Source organism: Haliotis asinina, chromosome 14 (genome assembly GCF_037392515.1).
Source record: "Haliotis asinina isolate JCU_RB_2024 chromosome 14, JCU_Hal_asi_v2, whole genome shotgun sequence".
Classification (NCBI taxonomy): domain Eukaryota; kingdom Metazoa; phylum Mollusca; class Gastropoda; order Lepetellida; family Haliotidae; genus Haliotis; species Haliotis asinina.
In genome coordinates, this window is record NC_090293.1 from 11,099,999 (window position 1) to 11,124,818 (window position 24,820).

At 38.0% G+C, this 24,820-nt stretch overlaps 1 protein-coding gene across 1 annotated transcript in view; it reads right to left on the reverse strand.

The window, feature by feature from the left end:
• Window positions 1–434: 434 nt before the first annotated feature.
• Window positions 435–24,820, reverse strand: part of LOC137261826 (MOB kinase activator 2-like) — a 43,864-nt gene continuing 19,478 nt past the window's right edge. The window contains exons 2-5 of the mRNA XM_067799618.1: window positions 15,652–15,818; window positions 7,534–7,636; window positions 6,727–6,851; window positions 435–5,955 (exon numbers count right to left, since the gene is read on the reverse strand). Coding sequence (XP_067655719.1) covers window positions 5,612–5,955; window positions 6,727–6,851; window positions 7,534–7,636; window positions 15,652–15,818 — 739 coding nt within the window. The 3' untranslated portion in view covers window positions 435–5,611. The remainder of the gene's footprint in view (window positions 5,956–6,726; window positions 6,852–7,533; window positions 7,637–15,651; window positions 15,819–24,820) is intronic.

Below are 24,820 nucleotides of genomic sequence, written 5' to 3' on the forward strand. Positions count from 1 at the left end.
TTCCGACCTATAGATGACTGAACCACATGAGCCCAAAGATCCAGAAACGCAGATCAATAGTTGACTTGATCTCATGAGCCCAAAGATGAAGAAGCACAGACCAGTAGTTGACTGGACCACATGAGCCCAAAGGTCCAGAAATGCAGACCAATAGATGACTGGATCACATGAGCCCAAAGATCCAACAACGCAGACCAATAGTTGACTGGACGACATGAGTCCAAAGGTCCAAAAATGCAGACCAATAGTTGACTAGACCACATGAGATCCAGGCATAAAATCAGGGAAAAAAAACTTGGGTTTGAACCAAGATAATAGGCCTCTGGAACACTAAGGAGGTGCAACCATGCACATACATTTACATGGACCTTTACATGTTTTGAACAGCCTTCCATTCCCACTGAAGGGGAAACAACATACAACAGACACAAGCATTTCATAATATAACTTTTATTTTGACATAGGAGTAAAATGTATTGTGTTGAGCTGATGACAGCCATGAAGTATATGATACACAGTTACACTTACTGTAGATTCTGTATAGCATCTGATTAGTGCCAAGAGTTCACACTGTGTCCTCCACACAATTCACACATGTACAAGCCTACTTTGAAGAATGCCACACATATGAAACACAATAATATATCATTCTTGCAAAAAATTATCCCAAAATGTCTAGCATATTCATGACAAGAGAGACATTCTCTTTCTCACAAAACAGATCTGGGCATGCTGGTTCCAGATATATTAAACAGCAAAAGAAACACAACTGAACCCTTTTGTGAGATTTCATTTCTTAAAACTTGCATTTCTTTTGCGGTTTCATGAAGAGATCCATTAAATATTTGCTCAAGTTGATTTATCATTGAACCATTGTTTTTTCACATTTCACAAAACACTCTTTAAAAAGAATATTTTTCTCACTGTGATTTGTTTTAATATGTGTGACATTGAATGTTTTAACTGAAACGCTATGAGTTAGATGCTCCTTGAAATACTGATTACACTATGTCGAACCAAAAGGTCGGGACACAGCTGGGAGTATTCTGTATCATGTGCATCCATTACAGATGCTCTTTCTGTGTGTGGTGTCCTAAATAATAGCTGAATACTATACATCATGCTTTTGAGTATGTTCAACAAGGCTCGGATCAACAAGGATCATGCAATTCACACTAGCAAGATCCATATTATCACTCGTTACATACTACATAAGCAAATTCAACATTACAAGGCTCAAGAGATTCTACTCCTAATGTTTGGCACTAACCACATGTAATACAGATATTATGGAGTAAGATCTGATCCAGATGAATACTAGTGCAGAGGAAACACTTCTATAGAACAGATAGTCAGTCAGATGAGGATTTCACTCACCATAACAGTCAGGGTAGGACTCCCTCTTACCATGACAATTGCCAGGCTAGGGTTCCACATCACCATCGAAAAAACTAAGCAAGGTTTCCATGTATAGCATGTGAAACATGGGCTGTAGTGTTTCCCACTTTTTAACAAATTGCTCATCAAAAACAACAAAATACTACTTTGAATTCAGTGAAATCCAAACACATACTTGACCTAAAAAGCCTTATCTGATGTGAGTGTGACACACCTAAAATATTTGATTTCACATTTTCTACCTGTCATTATGACATTTGTCTGTTTATTCGTATTTGACAAAGGGCTCATTTCTGTGCACAACAGTGAGAAATTTTACAATAAAATATTTAACACAAGTTCAAAACAACCAATATGGTTTGCAATATGTTGTCTTGTTTGATTGGTACAAATGGCCAAAATATTTGACGGCAATCACATCTGCACACATTGTGGCAAACAGTTAGTCATAAACCACAAAGAAGTAACAGATCATTGTGTCTGTTAATGAAATGAAAGCTATATATGACATTTATGATAGAACAACAATGGCATGTGTATTTTTGGTTCTAACTCCTGAACACATATGGAATATTTCAACCCAGGAATATAAAATTAACTTCAAAGGCAAAAGAAAAACAAAATGCATGTTTGTAAGTATTACACATAATCCAGAGTATTCTAATCAGAACTGCTGGCAAAACAAAAGGAAATGACATTCATTCAAAGTATTGAAACGTCAGAAATGCAGAGCTCTAAGCACTCAGTGAATGGTCAGTAACAAGTGTTAGCATTGTTAGCTTGACTGCGTTTATCTGGGGACGTCCTGAAACAAACCCTGACAACAACTGAAAATACTACAATCTACAACAAAATAAATAATCTATAAAATAAATACATTCTTATGCTTTGCTGCTGCTGGGTGGCCATGTTGGATAATGCTGCCAAGCTGGATTATCTCCATTTGGGAGCTCAAAATTGGAGGTTGACATGTATGTCATGATTATCCTTTTTCTGCAAAGTGCCTTGCTCACAATTTGTAGAGGAACAACATGTGAAAAATTCAAAGGTAAATGTAGAACAAGATATTACTTTAAATATTAGATGAGAGATCAGATGAAAAATGCATGTCAGTTTCTTGGCTATGAATAAGATAGAATATAAATGCCCTCCATTTGTTGCTTCATGGGATCTTCTCTGCAGGCCTTAGGATTAAACCTTAACAGTAAAGGTCTTAGGTCTTCATTACATGAATTACTGTACATACAGAATTCACAGCATCTTTGTGGCGACATTTTAACAAATATTGTTGCGGATAAGAAAACACAAATGACGCACCAGCATTATTTTAAACATTTGGCATTATTTAATACGATGGTACATGTATGTAAATGTTTCCAACCTAAAGACTTTAGTCAAGCTTACTTTGCTCTGCTTAAGCTGAAACATAATACTTCTTAACTTAAGTATGAGGAGAACATATATGTTAATAGGGTAGCTCGACACAGAATGACCAAAAGCTATTAACATAGTTCTTATCAGAGTATGTACATTTTTCCAAGATATCACAGCTCCACTTAACGTTCTAGTATTGCAGAGGACAAAGCAAATGGATCAGGATGTATGCATTTCTAGACACTGGGGTTGATGTTCAGAAGCAACAAGTGACCACCATCAGAGAGCAGTGACCTGAGTAACAATACTGCCCATACACACAGTACTCGCAGTGTCACCTACAGGTGTTTACTTCCAGCGTTAGATGGCATCAGGGTATTATGACAGCATTACTATAGACAAAGCAGCTGGTCTGACACAAGGAACACTAGTGTATTTTCGTTCATAGGTCACAGTATTCTGATGTACTTGAGGCAAGTGTCATTGATGACATTCTTTAGTTTCTACCATTACTACCATTAACAATGTAAATAGTAAAGTCTGATACTTTTCTTTCATCTGAAAAGTCTTTTAACTGAGCCTAATGAGTAACAGATATTCAACTTCAAATCATTAGTAATTTTGTTGAGCTGAGGACAATTCAAGACCTCAAGACGCTTTTCCACAAGTCAAAGGATGGCTGTATGAAAATCGAAAAATGTCATCCAAGGACTAAAGAAGTCTCTTTGCCATGAATTTTATCTCAACATTTCTGAGTTCAGAGTGCCAATGTAAATGGCAATGATCAAAAAGGGAATTTAAAAAAAACCCAGTATTGTCTTTCCTATTGGCTGGAACATACTATCAACAGTACCAAAAGTCGTCCAAATTCACAATGAAATGAATGAACATCTCATTAAACGTTCCTTGTATCAGACAGACAGCTGGTGGTGCTAACATCTGCACAGTACATATTAACACAACCATACATGGCTGTACAGTCAAAGTCAGAGCACTCAGTATTGTCTAAAACTTTTTTCATCACACTGCTGAGTTTATCATACAATCTTACAGGTTTCAATAAATTAATGACATTTTATTTCATACATTTAACCAAACCAACAAAGTTCCCAATATTCGCCTGGCAGTGTAAACTGCATCAGAAACTCCAAAACTGCAGAAGCATTACTGCAGACAACTGTATGGTACTTGTACAAGGTCACTTATCATCGTCCTCCAGCAGATGTCGTAGAGAACATTTAGGCACACTGAAGTTTCAGATTAGCTCTACGCCACAATTCTTTGGCAAGCAGCAGAACGAAGGCTTGGCACCAGTGCACAATCAACTCTATGTTATACACCTCCAACCCTGCGGCAAGAGAGCCTTGGGCATGAGGTCAAACGTCAACTTTGCCAAGGACATACACAGCTAAAATACAGTCTTAGCATGGTAATATTTGGCACATGAATGCGATTACCTGCTTGACATCCATCATTTCCTTGGCACCCTCTTCAAGACTGGTAAACATGGTAGGCCCATATAACAATATTATTGGCAACAATGGGAATCCTATCTTTGCATTTTGCAAATAAAACCCATGACATCATTGAAGAAATCTGACCATGAGAGCCCTCTCTAAGAGTATTAACTTGGCACATATCAGTCCTTATCTGCTATGATGACCTGGTCCCTGGTCATTAACTCAAATCGTTTTGGCACTAACTGTCCAGCATCATCCAGAGTATGTAACATTAAATGTGTAATCGGGTTCTTCATCTGAAGATGATGCATCTGGAAGAACTGCCACTTTCAACCTTGCTTGAATCCTGCACATCAGATTCCATACCAGTTTTCTGACCCTGCCCACAAAGTGACATAACAAATTACAACATATACCTGCTGAACAGCACACAACACCCGCTAGTGTTGATAAATACATTTTTGCTGGGTAAAATACCTAATGTGCCCACTATGTCCAACACAGAGTATTGTTCGTTCTAGCTTCAGTCCACAGCAATATGTTAGTGAAGCATACATCTCTACAGAGAGGGTGAGGGTAGCAGGCTACTGCAGAACTGGGTGAGGTGGTCAATGTGTGGAAAGATTTGAAACAAGAATATGCAGTCCTCATATAGCCACTGAAACCCTGGACTGGGTTCCTCATACATAAACCATAGAGTCATAATAATCACACAGATCAAGCTCTACTCCAGTTAAACATCGCAGTCTCTCTGCATCATGCATCTACCTCAATGGCAATCTACTACTCGTCTGTAGCTGTCGATACTGTCATTTTGTCACCATTCATCACCGAGGTATTATCTTCCATCAGATATAGTGAAAACCATACACAGATAAATAGACAGGATCAATGGTTCCTTTCATTAAATACTTATCGGAAGCTGGAACGAATGAAGCATGTCTATGGCTTTCAACAAATAATTCACAGGAACTAACATTTCTACCCCAAATAAGCATATAACACATCATTAATTCGTCATTAGCATTCATGTACTTATATACCATTGATATCATAAAACAATAACAAAGCACAGACCCTGCTGAAAATGAAATTATCACCCAAAATGACATTATGAACACCGATCCATTCAAACTACAGAAAGCTGAAACTAAGAGGCACGAGATCCTTCTTCAGCTGCATGAGGAGGACCAACTCCATATCCAAGCATTCAGATCCTTATCCAGGATCTTCTCTCTCTCTAGAGTCACACTGTTGATACACTCCAACCTAGCACAGTATCACATTCTTGATCCTTCCACACTAAATCCTGAGTCCCCGATGCAAATGCACGACCATTACACATCCTGTTGATATGAAAGACAAAGGTTAGGAATCCACTATGTTTGCAGCAGCTGTTTCTCTGGCTGTTGGGGACTAGTGTCTGCCGGTGTGTCTGCACTACCTTCATTAGCTGCATTATCCTGTATACTCTGGTTATAGTCTTCTAGACATTTGAGGAGAGCCTCCACCAGGTCCTGGAGGACCTCTGTGTCCTTCTCCTCTAGTAAGTTAAACTCCATATTGAACACCATGAAGTGAGTGAACAGACTGTTTAAGTGACCATGTAGGCCAAGTGTCAGAAGTTCCCTATAATGCGCATGGTATATGTGCGCTAATACTTGGAGGAGATAACGATGCACCTTCTTCACAACTGTTTCAAATGAGTTTGGGAAGACATGACCTGAAAGACACAAACAGTTACAGACTTACTTTACATGAGAATTACATCGGGAAGAGCTGTTAAGTTGCAGATGCACTGTAAAGCAATATTCCTTCAAGCATGAACTGTAACACTTTATACTTATATTATACTTATAACCTCTTTCCAACAAAATCAATATAATTCTGTGAGTCAATACTGAACAAACTTTATGAAAAACAACTTTTTTCATTTGGCAAGTGTGACGTTTCGATACACATTAATGTACTGTTATCAGATTCTTGTAACAGTACCAGAATGTGCATCATGACGTCAACACACACAAATTAATAGTTGCTATCCATAAAATTTGTTCAATATTGTACATCCCAACTTGCCACCCACAGAGAGTGACTGAGTATTGTTTTACACCGCTCTAAGCAATATTCTTGCATTATCACAGCGAGGTACACCAGAAATGGGCTTCACTCATTGTATTCTTGTGGGGAATTGAACCCGGCTTCAGCGTGATATGTGAATGCTTTTACCACTAGGCTCACCATCCCTCCATCTACAGAAGTAATCTGTGAGTCACTGTTGGTTTGTTGTCCGATTAGTAATGGTCCTGCTTATTGTTCAGTAAATATCTGAGCTACTAGAACTAGTGGTTGATAGCAGGAGCAATGACCCACTTAGGGCACACACAGATAGAATGAGCGCTGTCTACTAAATAGTAAAAGTGATTGTCAACGATAACAAGTAACAAGTCTTATATTTCAAATTCAATACACATTTCCCATGAAGTGTACTCACCAAACTTTGTTGGGAAGACAGACTCATCTGTGATGGACGTCTGTATATATGTCATGACATAGTCAATATACTGAGGAGCTGAATATTTGTATTTCTTCCCTTTGTCATCATACCAATAATATTGCCTGAAAAATAGATGGTGAGAAAACTACAACATAGTCAATATACTGAGGAGCTGAATATTTGTATTTCTTCCCTTTGTCATCATACCAATAATATTGCCTGAAAAATAGATGGTGAGAAAACTACAACAAACATTTGGATTTATCCTTAGAATATTACAACAGAGATGAGCCAACACTGCAGTTTACATAAAGGAAATGTCAAAATGAATTTCTCTGTGTTTTATGAACATGGGATACTGTATTCATGCTTTATCTAATGCTGGTTCAATACAGAACATCCTCAAGTTATAGTTTTTTTCCTGACCTAACTGTAATGTAAACATTACAAGTGAGTGAGTATTGTGGCCGGTTTTAGCAATATTCTAGTTATATCACAGCAAGGGACACCAGAAATGGGCCTCAAACCCTGGGAATCAAACCCTGGGCCTTTAATGTGACATGTGAACACTTAAATAACTGTCAACCCCACTGCCCTACATTACAAATGAGCCTATACATTTCTCTTCCTACAGGATGTGCAAGGCCTTAATATATAACCAGCCTTACTCCAAACCACATTTTCAAAATATGAATCAAGCATGCAACATCAAATTGCAGATGATATCATACAGCCCTGCAGGCCATACTGTTAGTAAACAAAGTTATCTTGCTCAGTTTGCTCAAAAACTAATTATAAACTTACACACTGCCCGGGGCTGCCATGGAGGAGCATGCCTGTCCCTCAGAGGTACAGTACTCAGAGATCACCCCATACATTAAGTTCACATGGTTGAAGAAAGCTATTGCTGAAAGGCAAAAGAACATATGTTAGATTCATACAATCAAGTGAACAAAAAAAGAAAGAAAAAAGTTCACAGATAGCAATATCTATCAAACATGAATAGGAAGATGTCATATGAGATACAAAATAATTAGGATCAAGTCAGCAATGGTGACTCTGGATAATGTGACATTTCAAACTTGACATAGTGCCTAAGTGGTATGAAATAGTCAGAAGTAATGCCAGTCTAAAGTGTATTTCAATTAAATGACTGTGTGCCTTAGTCATTAATTACAAAGTCATAATGAAGATCACCATGCAAGACTAATTCTGGACACATTTACATTTTTAGTCATTTGCTCATTATTTTGACAACAAAACCACTGATCTGAATGTTGTGAGAATCATCTCAGCTGAATGAAACAATATTTCTTTAATAACTTTACTTTAAATTTTCCTACCTGCATTTCACATAACACATTGAGTCTGAAGTATCTCTCTCTCTCATACACGCACGCACGCACGCACGCACGCACACACACACGCACGCACACATACACGCACACACACAAATATTCCAGCTATATGACAAACAATCTGGACCAGACAATCCCTATTTTCTTTACAAGCTGCAAGCTACCACGAACAGCAGTAACTTAAACCACTGATTTGAAAAATTGGGGAAATTCAATTCTCATGTTTCATTCAGCTCAGCTCACACTCCACTGACGTCTTTTCAGGTCCAAGCTGGCTTTGTATTAGGTATCTGCCATGTACAGTATCAGCTCCAAAAATCACCCAATCCAAATCTAAACCTTTTCTACTTAGTCCATTCTTTTGATAATGACCTGAGACTAATTGGCCACGATTTTGTTGCCATGGTGAAGTACTATAATATTTTAAGTACCTTATTATCTCAGTAAATGGTCTCTCATCAATCTGTATAGCTTTACCACTTGCCTGAAGGCAGATTCTATCACACAAAAATAGGTGTTCAGGAGCCAGATCTCACTATGTGCACATTTTGTTTTTCATGCTTTGACTTTCTGAATGTTCTTGTTTTTCACCATAAAGATAAATCTTCAAGAATTTCTTCATTTTTTATACACACAGTATTTTGTATTGTACACAGTGTTCATATCACCATGTCTTTATTGTAGTGATTGAGTTTGTTATTTTATGCCACTTTTTGCAATATTCAAGCAATATCACAGCAGAGGACCCAAGAAATGGACTACACACATTGGAATCAAATCCAGGGGCTCCTTTCACAAAGCAACCTTTACCAAGGTCAAACTTCACTCCCATTCTTTAACATTGCACTAAGTTTACCTTAGACCTATGTAACCTTAGTGCAGTGTTAAAGAAAGGGAGTTAAGCTTAACCTTAGTAACTATAGGTTGCTTTGTAAAAGGAGGCCCTGGTCTTCGGCATTTTAGTTTCTTTCACTGACCTTCTTTCAGTACAATATGTTTATTTCAGAGACTAATTGTTAGTCTACCCTTGTCTTTCAAGCACAGCTGTGACCAAGGAAGTTATATCACCGTCATGCAGACAAGAAACATATTGATCATAACAGTGAACACATGGTGATCCACTCCGACTACTCTTAAACCTTGCTTTTACTTCCGAATGTTGAATGACATCATCTAATCTTGGCAATCAAACGCTATCAGCAACTTGATAGTTATCAACAAACCAAGACAGGCTGCCTTTCAATCTGACATTATCATCACCAACATCAAAAGAAAACATGGAGGAAATAAAAATCAACCTATTGTGACATGAAGTTATCCATGAGAATGATGGTCTAGCTGATTCAATTCAGGGTGACTTACTGTCGCCATGCTTCATGAACATAGTATACACAAGAAAAAATAAGCTGTTTCAACTTCTCGAGTCACTAAGTTCATCTGCTTTCAAGATTAGTCACCGTAGCATTATACTTAAATTGTTATAGATCATACAAAATGAAATATCAACACCTACCCAAACCACGCATGGTGAGTAAGTGAGGGAGTGAGTGAATGAGTCCACTTTTAGCAACATGTTAGCTTTCCATTAGGTATATCTGTAGGTGGCTTACTGAAATGAGCTACACATACTGTACCTATGTTGATTTTGAAGTTCCACCCATAATGTAGGTGATTAAAATACCAAGGTACCCCAGAACAACCACAATGACAGATTTATTTAATAAACTACCTGAAATATTAATAAATACAAACAAAAGAGTTCATGCAAGACTTGTATGCTGAGATACTGTAGGTGAGTTTCAGTCCCTGCCCTCTTCAACAATCCATCAACTAATTGGCTTCCTTATGTTAGAGATCAAATAACCCCCAGGATGAACCCAACAGAAGACAAACTGGGTGATATATTCATTGAGGTATCCAGCTAACCTGAGCTCTCATCTATTCAGCCTCGACCCTTCAGTGAAATGTTGAGCTGGAGGTGGGAGTCTTTGTATTATGCATTAAACTGTCTAGCTCCAATCAAGACACTCAAGCAAATCAATAATTGATAGCTTCTAACATCCAACAATCTAGAGACTCATTGCTGTATAAACCATTCACATCCTGTTGGTTAGTGTATCTACATGCCATCAATCTGGAGTCAAATCATGTCAAGTTCTTGTCAAATCATTTGTGAAACAAAAGACGTTTCTTACAAATTCAATTTTCTTTCAGCACAAGCATAAAACTTACTAGACTGAACTGTGAGTTTGTAGTTAGTACTGTTTGAACAAGATAAAATTGTTCATGAGATTGGAAACATTTTCAGTTAGATTTATTCACTTCCATTTGTAAGCACAACTAAAACATGGAGAACTGGAAGACTTACACCCCTCACAGCTTCTAGACAAGTGGAATACCATCATTTGATTTTTTACATGTCCTTAGCACAGTTTAGTAGTCTCAGGCAAATGAACCAGAGAATTAGCATAAATTTCAAAGGCTGGAAGACAACTACTGTACATCCGCAGACTTACAGTGGTTCCAGAGAATGGGTGGAGAGTAGCGCATCCCCTTTTGTCTTGAAGGTTTATTAACTGACTACAGACACTGAATTTCTCAAGAATATCTTGCATCTGTCAATCAGCATGCATTGCTGTCTAATATGTGCAGTTCTGTATATAAGAGAACTAAACAAACGTAAGATTTCTCAAAAATCCAAATGCAAAGGCACCTCAATATACAGTCAAATCCCGATGAGTTGATTGCTGGTATCTCAAATATTATGCACAACTCGAAGAACCTGTCAGTCCAGACCATTTTTTCTACCATCATTGACATACCTATGTCTCGAATACATTGTCGAATTCATTACTTGGCCCCAGCAATTTCACTCATCGGGATTTGACTGTAGTTACAACTTTCAAAAACCTTAAAATCATCTGTCCTTTTCACAAAATACTGCCAGTTCATTTCACTTTACTTGACAGTGAAAAAACCCCAATAAACAGAGGTGTGAGCCTAGCAATATTCAGTGTGGCCTACAGATTACTACTCCAGTGTATCAACCTGACAACCTGTCAATCCACCAATTTCTACTTGTGGACAGTCAAGGCTCAAGAAAAGACTAGTTTTCAACACCAATTCATTTTATCCTTACCATATGAAAAGATGCCAGCCTCAGCTAATAATAACTTGTATAGTAACTAAGAAACTTCATATGAAAACCTACAAAGCATAAAGAGTCGACTAATCTGGGAGAATAAAGCCAGTTCCTAGACCTGCAGTAATTGCCACGCTGAGGCACCCAGTGCTCCCTGCCCTAACTGCCCCAAACATCCATTGATCAGTATTTTTGATGGCTTCCTGTCGTACCAATATGAATCTAAGTTGTCTCTCATTTCTTTCCAAGAAAGAATTAATCAAGGAGAGAAACTGTGTGATCAATAACTGCCAAAATGTCAGTATGGATGCTGAAAATGCAGTGAAGGAAGTGAAAAATGCTGAGACTGCACTATCTGGCATGTCATGTTAGTCTGGCTGATGGGCATGGTGTTTCAGCCAGTGAAAAGAAAAGAGTTAAAAAAAAGTGGAAGAGTCCTTATCATTGCCCTACTGTTAAAAGTTAATGATGTTATGAGTTCCTAGATTCAAATACTACTGCAGCCAACCTCAAGGACTCACAGAACCACCTTCAGTTTGAACAAAGGTTAACATACTAAAAGGAAACAAGGTCTAACAGAATTTGTGAATTGTGACTGAGACGTACAAAAGATGTCATGATTCAAAAATTGTTTCAGTTTCTTAGAACCTGGACAAGGCTTTGAATTTAATAAAAAAGAGAGAATGCATTATCTGTGACCCAAGTAGATGTGCACATCTGGCTGACATTCCTTGGTTAGTGGTGTGATTAAAGTGGCTAACGTTCATAACGTGTATCACTTCACACCTTTCTCCAATATCAAACACACTGTAATACTTTTCAATGTTTTCCTAAACCAAACTCACTCACTCTCGTTGATGCTAGAAAGATGGTTGCCTTCAACATTATGAACATTTCTGTATACATTATTTTTTTGTATGTGTGGTAATGTCAGGGATAAACCTGGCTCAGAAAACATGTGAGATAAAATCTCACATGGATCAAAAGCGTGAGATTTTTTCAAATCTTATGAGATTTAACTGTTCATGATCGTTCAGAAGAAAAAGAAAACGAGACAAATAAGACATTGTCATAATCAATTTCAAGTCAAGCAATCCTCAATTGCAATGAATTAAAAGTCTGTAGATCTACTAGCATCACCATTGGTGTCTGCACTCTGGTTGTCATCAAGGTCAACGACTTAACTCTTTCAACACCAGTCAACCAGAGGCATACACTGCCATGACATAGATGAAGTTTATGTTTCTCAAGAGAAAATATCAACTTATAAATCATTATTGCTACTGCGTATCATACACCAGTTGAAAGGACTAATCTTACTGTTTATAAATATTAAAGTTATTTTTATCATATGTTTCACGTAATACGACTACAACTTAAATAAGTTAATTTGTAATGAAAATGCAGGCATAGACATTTATATGTCTAGATGAACCACGGAGGAAGAAAAACCTGGAGCGTTTTTTTTCTAATTGTAACAAGTCATGACATCCCCTTCACTTTTTCTTTCATATGTTCATTTATACACGATCAGAAAATTATTCTAGAAAGATTTCTGAAGTAATATGTATGGTCGCGTATTTCCCGATATCAGTGGCAATTCGCTTGGTAACATGATACAACAGCGTGAAAAACCTCCGTTTTAAAATCTTTGTCTGATAATGAACAACATGTGAGGCGATTCGTTTGATGGCGGGTATCATTCGAAAGCTCTGAACATCAACAAAATGACTGTATCCTTGCCAAGAGTATTTTCATAGTTGTAAGAAGCGGTTTTATTGGATAAACATTGGTTTCTAATGACGCTTTTTAGACTCAGTCTGCAGTAAGGATCGTGATTGGTCAAAATCAGACAAGTGACCTAAGTCAGCCAATCACATAACAGCAATGGATACTGTTCCCCCCCATCCCCATCCCCCACAAACGAGAAAGAATGACATGACAAGATCGCGCAATAAAGTTTGAAATAGTAAGTTATAATGTTTGTTAGACAATTTTTATGAATACTGTTGTTGAATTTATTCTTCAGTTTATGTGATTTGTTTAATTATATCCTCTACGCATTGTTGATTTGCTCACTGAGAACTCGGATGTGGACCTGTTGCCGAAGCATGTGCATGAGAATAGTTTTTTTCAATAACATTGCGAAAAATAGTTTACAATTCTAACCTTGTCGATAATATATGGCCATCTGAAATGTAATGAGTGTTGACAGGCATTATGAAGAGTGATAGATTTGACATGTTAGTCAGGTTCCTAAAAGTATAATCATTTTGATGCAACTACTGACTGGTCGATCTTTCGACCTACAGCTCCTGGGACTGGCGATGTCTTGGCCAATTTTTCGGCCTACGGTGTTGAATGGGTCAAGTTGTTTCTTCGTTTTCATTCGTCATCTTTAAGAATTTAAAGATTTTTATATCGAATAAGATGGTTTCGTTAGTAGCCGCCCTTTGTGTGACGTTGCAGAACACAACTTCCGAATGTGAACTCTGTACACCGTCGCACAGTGCATAAACAACACAGTACTGCGAGGTTCAGAGTTTACTCCTTGCAGTGCAGCTCATTTTGTGCAGCACTGTAACGATGTTCGATGTTCCATACCAGAAGTTATGTTACTCCCAGGCTGAAATATTGCTAAAAGCCACATACAACCAAATTCAGTCACTTCAATACAACAAGATATTGTGCATATTGTTGACTCTTATCACAACTAACATAACTGTCAGTCAACAAGTTCAGTTCTTCCTCTCTTTGCCTGAACATTTCCAGGCACTGAACAGGACACTATGACATGAGCAACTGCAACTTAGAGGCAGCCCCTTCCTGGTCATTGTATGCAGTGCAAGGTGTTGCCACATGCCACCACAGCAATCACAACCTCGATGGAGTGACAGATGTCTGTATTATCCTCAGCATTGATTCTATCCATGGACGTATGATAACAGTAAGGTTTCACAACAGTCACATTTAATGTATACTGAGTGGTAAAAATATACAGAGAATCTCATTTGTGACCGGATTTCATACTTTCTATCTCCACAGTTTTCAGCTCACATCTATTGATTTAATGATTTGAAACATATGCCTGCTGAAATAGGTAAGTTATTTCATAATTTTTCAGGGAGTGATCCACAGTCAATTTTGGGCAAGTGAAAATATCTTCTAATTATATAAAACATATGACAAACATATATCAAAACAAAATATCACTTTTCTCTTCTGAATTTTCCAAAACAATGATAAATTGTCCTACATGCACAAACAACTCAATCATTGTACCTAAGGAAAATTTACGAAATAAAAATATGTCAACTGACTGCCATATATCAAACCGTCAACAACATCATACTGACACATTTTTCCTAGTCAATGCTCAGTGACAGGTCATAAAGACACACCCACATTTTAATCCAGTGATAATCCCAGTTGTTATTCCTTTTTGAGTCAGTGTTATCAGTTATTTCCTCGTGCAAACATCCGTCTATTTACAAAGGTTTGCTGCTCTCTTTAAGGATGCAGAAAACACGTAAAGAACAACATAAAAGGTGTGGAGCAAGTGAATCATCATGACTTAACATTCTTCTAGGCACTTTCTCTTGTTCTTCATCTACTGGTGCATACATTCACATAGTTTTTACTAGGAAGTCTCCAGGTCATGTTCCACAACAAAAATCCATTTGTATCCATTTTCTCATACATGTATGAAGTGAGTATGTGAATGAATGAGTGGTTTATGTGGCTTTCAACAGTATTTCAGGCAGCATCATGACAAACTGGCTTCACATATTATACTAGTGGGGGAAATCGAATCTATCTCTTCTGTGTAATGCGCAAAAGGTCTAACCACTGGGCTCTCCATCACCCCTGTATGAGGTGTGTGATTAGCCTACACATATCTCTCCATGATAAACTCCGGGTTTCAGTTTCTTGTTCCTTGTTCAGCCTTACTTCAGCCACATCATGGTGGTGTAATTCTCAACTTCAGGTCTAACAAACCAGTGGCTGATGATATGAACAACACCGTAGCTGTTGAGGTCTCATAACATGCTATCAACCAAATGAATGAGTGAGTTAGTTTGGATTTTATGCTGCTATTCAAGTAATATCATGGGAGAGGACCCCAGAAATGGGCTTCTCACTTGTACCCAAGTAGAGAATTGAACCTGGGTCTTCGGCTTGACAGACGGACACTATAACCCCCAGACTACCCCAAGGGCCCCTCTATCAGCCAAGTCACCGAGTCTGACCATCCAAACACCTTCAGCATCTTCTTACAAAGTACTGTGGAACAATGGTAAAGTGGATCTCCATCGTCCGTGCTTCAGTAGTAACAATCAACAGTCTGCATCATTATAGTACACTGTGATTACAGGTAATTCTTCTGAACTGATTCATTAACAAGAAAAGGTTTATACGTACTGTGAGTAGCCAACCACTCGTTATAGTCTAGGTGTGGAGGTAGTGAGACTAGCTTGAAGAAATCGGCTTCTGTTACACGTTCCTTGATGAACGTTTCCCCCAGGTACTGACGCTGTTCCTCGCTGGCAGTGGGGGTAGGGGAGTCCTTATCTTTCCGTCTCCCCTTCCTGAAACAAACAAAACATTAAATTACTTTCAAAGGTTAGATGAAAAGGCTTTATATACATATCAAATGAAACTGTCTGAGATGTCAGGCACAGGTTTTGTTCCATATGAGTCGGTGAACCTAGTATAATACAGCTTTGAATAGTACAGTGGAAGCTGTCAAAAGCGACATCCGTTCAATCCCACAAATTGTCCACACTGGCACAAAGTCTGTGGCTTGTAAATCAGCTCTACAATACAGCATGTTATTAAAACTGGGATTATTTCTTCAGTCCTGATGAGTGCTGGCTTAGACAGCTTCCACTGCATTTCAGATAAACCGTGTCATGTCATCTTGTTGAGGGAAGAAACACCCAAGTGATGCAGGTTTTAGACACCACTTTTGGGGGGAATTGATGAGAATGGCTATGATCTGGAAACCTAGAAACCCTGGGGGGGGATGCCTTAAGTGGTACATGGAAGTGACCCAACTCTGCAGAGTGAATTACAACAACTTTGACATTGTGGCCACAGAATGCCCTTGTTAATATGTCTGACAAAAAAGGTCTGGACCAGACTATCCTGTGTTTGACATCATGGGCATTGATCTATGCAAGTAGGACTCAATGACATGTATCGAACAAATCAGCCAGTCTGACCACCCAATCCTGTTGGTTGTTTTTATGATAATCATCTCTGCTAACAAGCATGGACTGTTGAAGGCCAAATCATGAAAAGCAACCACATTTTCATGGGTCTATAAAGATCGCAGAATGCAAAAGAACTGATGACTGCACAAGGCAGGTACTTTATGCAGACACTTGCCACTTATTCCAATTCTTGAAGACTGTGCCTGAACTTTTTGGTACTCTCCAACACTAAACTCAAAACTTTATGTTCCAATGTTTGCAAAAAGTTTTAAAATGAGGACGACCTTACCTCATTGTCTGCCAGAGGTATCTCTTAGCTGCTTCCTTCATTGCAAACAACTATCATTACTTGAAAAAAATGCCTTTTTCTGTTGACAGCTAAACCTTCCTACCACCAGGTGATATGCTGGGGTGATGATATCGTTACACACAGCAGGATCTGGTCTTGCAAGGTATAACATCGAGAGTCCAGTTTACCGTATTTCACTCAAAAACGCCATTCCAAATAAAAAAATTGAAAATCTGTATTACAGATTCAATAATACCTACTAGTAATATATGAATACAGAAAGTACAGATGCACAGAAAGCAAATACTTTGTATTTTGTGACCTGCCATTTAGATATGGCTCAAAACCAAGGTCAGGTTATGAACTTGGGTTTAGGGTATTCATTCTATAGAATCTAGACATAATACACTGGATCAGAATGTTTACTGAATCATTTAAGGTACTTGAATACATTTCCATCCTCTGGAAACGTCATAAACAATTCATGAACCTTGTTAAGGTGAATCTTGCTTGACTGAGCACAGCTTTGTTTGGAGAGACTTTACTACAGGTGTCCACTATAGGAAGAGCAATCAGGACTACATTCCATGCAAGTCCCAAAGTGTTCTGGAACGGGTTCGACTGTATGTCAACAAAAACATCCAGGTAAATGTCCTTTTGAGCTACATATATGGCAGCTTGAGGATCCAGGCTAATTACAGGTCGTTCGGGTCTAGTAACTAGTTTGAAAGATGCACCAACGTCAATAACAACCCAAGATGATGAGCTTTTGTGGTGGAATGTAAGTAACAAGGATGCTCGATTAGACATACGAGTTGTGTCTTAGGAAGTCCTGCATAGCAGACAGACACTAATAGAGAAAACACAGATTTATTTTGAACAAAGACGTGGTCACACAGTTGCAAGTAAGAATTGTCTGGAAGCAAGTACATGCTGAGTAACAGCCAATAACAGGTTTTTAAATATGGTTGCCAAGACATCATAGAAATGTGATTTGAACATCTCATACAAATCTGGTGCAGAATATTGATGGGCACAAGAATGTAATATTGATTGTTTGATCGATATTCTAGAAGTTGGTGAGTAAACAAAGAAACATACAACTTCATGGATGACAACTTTTTGTTTATAGCATACAGCGAGGTTTTAATTTAGATTCTTACATCGTTATAAAGCTAAAAGTGAGGACGTGAAATTTCAGACTCATAGATATGATGGATGCAGAGTTGACACTTACATCAGATGCTGAAACATGATACAGACTCAATCAACTCAGCTGGGTAATTTAACTGAAGTCTGGCTAGCTATTCTCGAAACGTTTGTAGCCTTACGTCCTTAAGTCCATTCTTAACCCATTGGCTATGACCACAGTTAAGAATTCTTAGGGCTATGAACATTTGGAGAATACGAGCCCTGGTCCCATTACTTCTTCACATATATCTGATATTAAAACATGTACGTACCAATTTGAGTGAAAGCTTCACGAATTATTCTTAGCATCAGTTTTACAATATTGATTGATGAGAAAACACATCCTGCTGAGGAATTCATGTCAGAACTAGATATGACGTGACCGAAGTACACAACTACTTTTCCATGTGTCAGTTTTCCTGACTTTCATATCACATCACTATTAATATGTACAAAGCATATTCTGCAGTTATATGATTCTGAATAGTGTCAACATGAAGTGCCCTGTATCCTAAGAGTAAAGACAAAACAAAGGTTTGTTGATGACATTGTGATATGAAGCGAAAAGGGATAAAAAAATAATCAGCATTGGTGTTTCACAATATCCAATATCCATCTCAGTTTTAATTGACTCTCTCAGAGCAAAAATGTGTGAAACAGGCATATACTAAAAAGAAACACATACCTCTACTTGTGCCAAACACTTTTGTATCTTTGTTGCTTCATAGCACACTCGATGCTCCAACTATAAGACACCGATAATAAGTAATGGAGTCTGGATCAGACAATCCCGTGATTGACATCTGAGCATCAATCTAGACACGACATCTGTCATACAAATCAGTGAGTTTGACCAACCAATCATATTTGCTGCCTATTATATGAAACATGGGTTACTGAAGATCTATTCCAACCTAAGCTTTAATAGGTTTCATAAACTTTGTGATCTTACAACACCCAAAGAAATTAGGTACTATCATCGCCAGGGAGTTGATATTGATAATACCATGTGCCGCTGAGATTGACATCCACTGATGTCGAAGGGAAAACAAAACTCAGTTGACCAGCTGAGCTGGACATCTGCTCTATACAAATGTTAGCATAATGATGAAAGTACTTATTCTAGACTTGTGTATGAATAGCAGCCACACATGGTTGTTTTCCATCACTACAATTCAAAATTCTTGATAGGAACTGAATATTTGATACATGGGGAGCCCTTCGATTAATGTGGTTAACAGGGCTGTTACAATACACTCACATATTCAGTGAATTGAACTGTAGCCCCTCATGAATACAATTCGTTACTGGTGGTCACCAGAACCGACTGAGCATGTTTTACTTGAGCCCTTACTAAGTTGATATATGCAAGAATGGAATATGTACTAGCATGGCAGTAGTGCAAGTCATGTTAGTTTGCAATGGCTGCACATGGTACTGTGGACTTAAACTATTAGTCTACTACATACCAAATTTGAGTGTCATATCACTGGTTATTACTACGACAAATTAACAATCAACATGGGGGTTCTGTATTGTGCATCAATCACTTAACTACAATATCATATTTGTGCATAATTATTCGTATTCGTTACCCAATATTAGAGATACATATCAAATTCGCCACATAGTTTATTTCTTGTAGTCCTAATGGTTAACTATTTTGTGAACATTATTACCCCAAACCATAACTTGTTTGCTTGTCATTCTTTGGAAGTCTACATGCTAAGTTTACTTCTCGTGACTGTTAACAGCACCTTACTGAAGCACTCCTGAAATAGCAAGACCTCTTAAAGTTGTTTTGATGTAACTTTATGTTAAAACAGCCCATTTCTGGTGTTCCCCGAGTGACATTTTGACTCGCCCACTTGCGCCTCTAGGCAGGAACATTATCAAGAGATATTTTCATTTCATTTCCTAAGACAGAATCCTACCTACAAAAAAATCAAGCACTGACCATTTTTCTATGAGTGTGAATGAAGTGATTGTGAACCCCACCCACGTCTGTGCATGACATGGCCAGTCCTTGACATGGACAAAGTTGATAGTAGTCAGCTATATGAAAGGCTCTATAGAAACAAGTTTGTTGAACCTGCTTATTGCCTATATACATACCGGCCACTTGGACATACACACAAAAGGTGTGGAGGACTTAATACAACACTGTTGATAAAACCCCATGACCATGTTTCTGTGAGTGACAGCAAGAGCCAGGGTCACCACACTGAGTGTTCTTTACCACTAAGATGGAATACAATGATAAACATCCTGGTCTATATATCAAAGGCATAAACAAGATAAAGTAGCATTTTATGGTTGAAAAATAAGCTGTTCTGTGGTTCTCAACATATGCTCCTGTAGTGTTCGTATCTGGGAACTCAAAATCTTACAGGTTTAATACTTGCATTATGAAAAGGCCTCCATGACTTTCATGCTTAATTGTGAACTAGAGTACATAGGTTTCAAGTTAATGCAGGATAACAATACATGGATGAAAAACGTCTTTATTACAACAAGAACGATAAAAAATGTATAGATTGCTAGGCATCCATACAAGTGTGAGGAAGTCTTCTTACAGTTGACAGGAGTTGGGTTGTAATAATATAGGGCAGCCATTTAACTGCAGTTAAAGATTCACATTTCAACTGTGAACGATTGAAGAAACTATTTTTAACCATGTTTGTTGAGGTACTGACAGATGAATATTTTCACAATTCATGCAAGGAAGGGTTCACCTGAATAACAGAGCTGCAATTCTAACTACAAATACAAGGCAAACACCATGAAATTAAATTAACGAAAATGCTAAAAACCAACATAAACAGAGCAAGAATCACTTTCCTTGGTGATCACTGATTAACTAAGCCAGTTCAACAAGTCATGTGGTTGTCATAGCAAACATGTATCAAAGTAAAACACTAAATAAATCTGTCACGCAACAGCAGAATGCTGTTTTGCCCAAAGGCAACACTAACAAGTTATTATTAGTATAAGGCAATAAATATTCATATGACCTTAACATCAGGTGTTGCAAAAGGACAAAAGGGTCACACGGCTTCCGTCTGACGATTAATACGCAAGCCACGTCCTCAAAGTATCACAATTATCCTTAAGCGAGCCCTGATAGGAACACTGCTGCCCCACCCTTATTTGCTATGGCGATCAAACTCACCTTTCACCTGGATTATCTCCACAGTAACCTTGGTAATGAAACGTAAACTATCTTGGCTACCAACCAAACAGGGAAGTTGGTACTCTACAAATATTAGCTAAATCATTGAAAATGGACACAGTGTACATGGCAAGTGTTTTAATTTCACCTGGCCTCTCCAAGGTGTGTTTTAGAGGTTGAAGTGTGCTGAGCATGCCTTACTTGGAGTTCTCAATGACGTTTGCAGAGAAACACACACTGGGCTTGGCACCTTGGTAGCAGGTTAGGCCAAACAAAATATAAGGCTTTTGCTTAAGTTAACATTGACCCAACAGATACGAGGCAGTAGGGCATGTCTATGATGTGGAACCATAGATACATTTAAGTATGATGAAATGGAAATGGTCAGGTCACCAGCAGACCAGAATGGCCAGAATGGTTTGAAGTCAGTCTTATTCTAACAAGAATCAATACACAAGAAATGGAATACAGTTTCCACTAAAAGGAGAAAAACCTTCTTGTAACTTTTGTTTGAATTAGGAAATATACATCTTCTAACCAGTCTGAATCCAGAAATATTTACCTTCTAAAACAGAATAACTTAGAGTAATACTGGTGAGCAGCTTTCACCAATCCTGGAGGTAGCTTCTCTCCTTGAGGCATTCTGACTCCAGAGATCTGGGCCTGCACGGAAGCATCATCCAGATGAAGGAGACCAACACCAGAACACCTTACATACCTTAACAACAATTACATAATTACTAAACGACGCCTGTAAGAAAAAAATAGACTCCTACTTCCTAAAGTAAACAAAATCAAAATGTTAACCAACCAAAGATCTGTATCAATTCAAAATGAGGATGTGTTGTAATTACCTAACAACTGACAACAATGAGTAATTAGTCCATCCATAAAGCAGCGAATAACAGTTGTAAGCAGCCAGTATAACTGCTAGCAAGAAATGAATGAAAGGTCAAAGCAAATACAGCAAGGCACAACAAACCCTGTCTAGCACCTTGTTTTCATGGCAGAGATTACACAAAACACTTGCCCTCAAGCATAGACAAGTAGATGGTAATCTTCTCTGAAAACATGCTGGTTACTGAACAGCCTCAGTGGCCACACACAAGCCTGCTCTCCCCTGCCCAGGGGCAAGATGACCTCTGCCTAATTACACTGCTTTGAAGGGAAACATACTAGGAACCATGATGGGAAGAGGAACTGTCTCCCAGTGGCAAATCTGAAAGCCAGATCCTCATAAAGGTTCCATTATGCTTGCACTGACATAATGTGACAAAACCAATTTTCCATTACAATGCGCTAAAGGTAAGTCGTTATGATGATGAGGCTTCCTCCTGGCCAAAGGGCACACTGACCCAGGCAGAATAGCTGAATCAGCAAGAATACTGAAAGATACCATATGGAGGGTAATGAAATCAATGTAACATGTCGTTTGTCATGGACAAACACTGCGGAGCAACATGTGACTTAAGTTGGGAGGAAATTACTTCGAACAATTCCATTATTTCCCTGAAACTGTTGGTTCAGCTGAGAGAGAGTCGTATAGTGTTGCATATCTACTCAAATCATTATCAGACTGTTGACCACATCTGTACTGAACTCATATTTCTGTAACTCATATGAATATGTCAACTGCTAAACAATATGGTGACATATGAGAAACCTCTAAAGCTCTCCTTGTGCTCACAATTCATGGAATACATAAAAATATAAATCAAAATCAAACACTGAGAAAGTGAAAGTTTCAAGGTACTGCAAGCAATATTACACTGGTCCAAGTCATTTCTTTAGGTCGAATCAGCCCAGCTATTGATACTGTAATCAAAAACACAGAACTTTATCTTAACAGCTCAGGCAAGCAGACATAGGCATTCTTGGAAATGATTGTCAAGGATGCTTGTGAAATATATATTCAAGTTACCCAGCAAAGACAATTACTGACATAACGAACATTATGAAACATACGGCATTTGATAACAGACTATCACTTAAAATAACCAATAAATGCTTGGCACAAGATTTGATTCTGAAGGAGACTTGTCACTCAGAGGAAACACGGCTTACGAAAGCAAACAATACTTCTGACCTATTCTGTGAGTGAGTTTGGTTTTACCCCGCTTTTAGCACTATTCCAGCAATATCACAGTGGGGAAACATCAGAAATACTTCACACATTGTACCATGTCGGGAATCGAATCCGGATCTTCGGCATGACAAATACTTTAACTACTAGGCTACATCAACACCCCTCCTGTTTTGAAACTGACAGAATGCATAAAACAATCCAGTTGAATATTTCCTGAACAATGATGTTGACAGCAATATAACTACATATTATTGCACATATGGAGCAACACTCCTTCTTCTATTACACAAATACTACAGAGTATACAGTACTGCAAGAATGAATTGCATACAAGTCCATAAAAACAGTACGTGAGCTGTGCAAGCTTGGTTTCATCACCAGTAAAATATGCTCATTTCATCTGCAAAGTAATAATGCAAAACACAAACCTAGAAAGTTTTTCTCTGAAAAACTTGATTTTTAAAGACAATTGCAGCGTGATCTTACATAAAACTATCAGGTCATAAAAGATGGGAAAGCAATTTACCAGCCTAAGCAGGGTGAACCAAAATCTCACAAAGAAGAAGGAACATAATTCTGCACAGGACTGTACTCCTGTTGCTTATTGTGGGCACAGTAACCCATTGTTGATTCTCCCACATATAACACAGCACATCTAGTAAACAAATAGCAGAGATTGAATGAGGGACACATGCGGATTCTATGCAACACTAGCAGTATCATCACACTGTACACACATGATCTAAACACTCCACAGATTGTGCATGATAATACTATTTGTCTGGTTTGTGTATACACTAGCCCCTGGGATAGAATTAAATGTTAAGCTTATCCAAACATTGTTATCATTCACTTGAACAGGTTTGTAAAGATATTAATCTGGTCAAAGGTTCAAGGATTAGTAATTTACATAAGAGGTTTAGAGGAATCTTGCAAAATGTGACTGAAAAGCATACAGTAGAACTAAGTCATAAGCAAACATGTAAGGAGGGGTAACCTTTTCCAAAGGATATAAAAATCAGTATGTGAATTGAATTTGAAGATTTATTTATATGGCATACTCAACAAACTAGACAGTCCAGGACTGACATCGTGAGCATCAATGTAATATTTGGAAAGATGACATGCATCAACCATTAAGTGAGCCTGACAACCCCATTACAGTGATATCATTTGTGATAGCTCTTACCACATCATCTCTCGATCAAAACCTAACCTGTACCATTTTGCATCTATGTACAGTAGTTTTCCATAGTCCTTGAAGACATGACATGGCATCACCTAAGGTTTAGAACGCTTCTGTCATCACCTGAAAGAATAATTACTAAACAGAAGAAGTTAGAATAAGAATATTTCCCTTGAAAATTATGATGAAATATTTTGTTCATCCTTAATACAAAACAAAACTCAGACAAACACTATCTTTCAAGAATACTGTTCAGTATATATCTCTTGGTTAACACCATGATGAACTTGCATGTTCAGCAACTACTTGCTTTCTTGAGTTATTTGGAAACTACTTAAATCTGAATCAATCTCACATGTACGCACACAAGTTTAAAAGAAATATATCACCGAAGTTTAAAGCGCTGGGTGATGCCAAAGTCCCCTTTACTTATATTCCCCAAATATGGAAG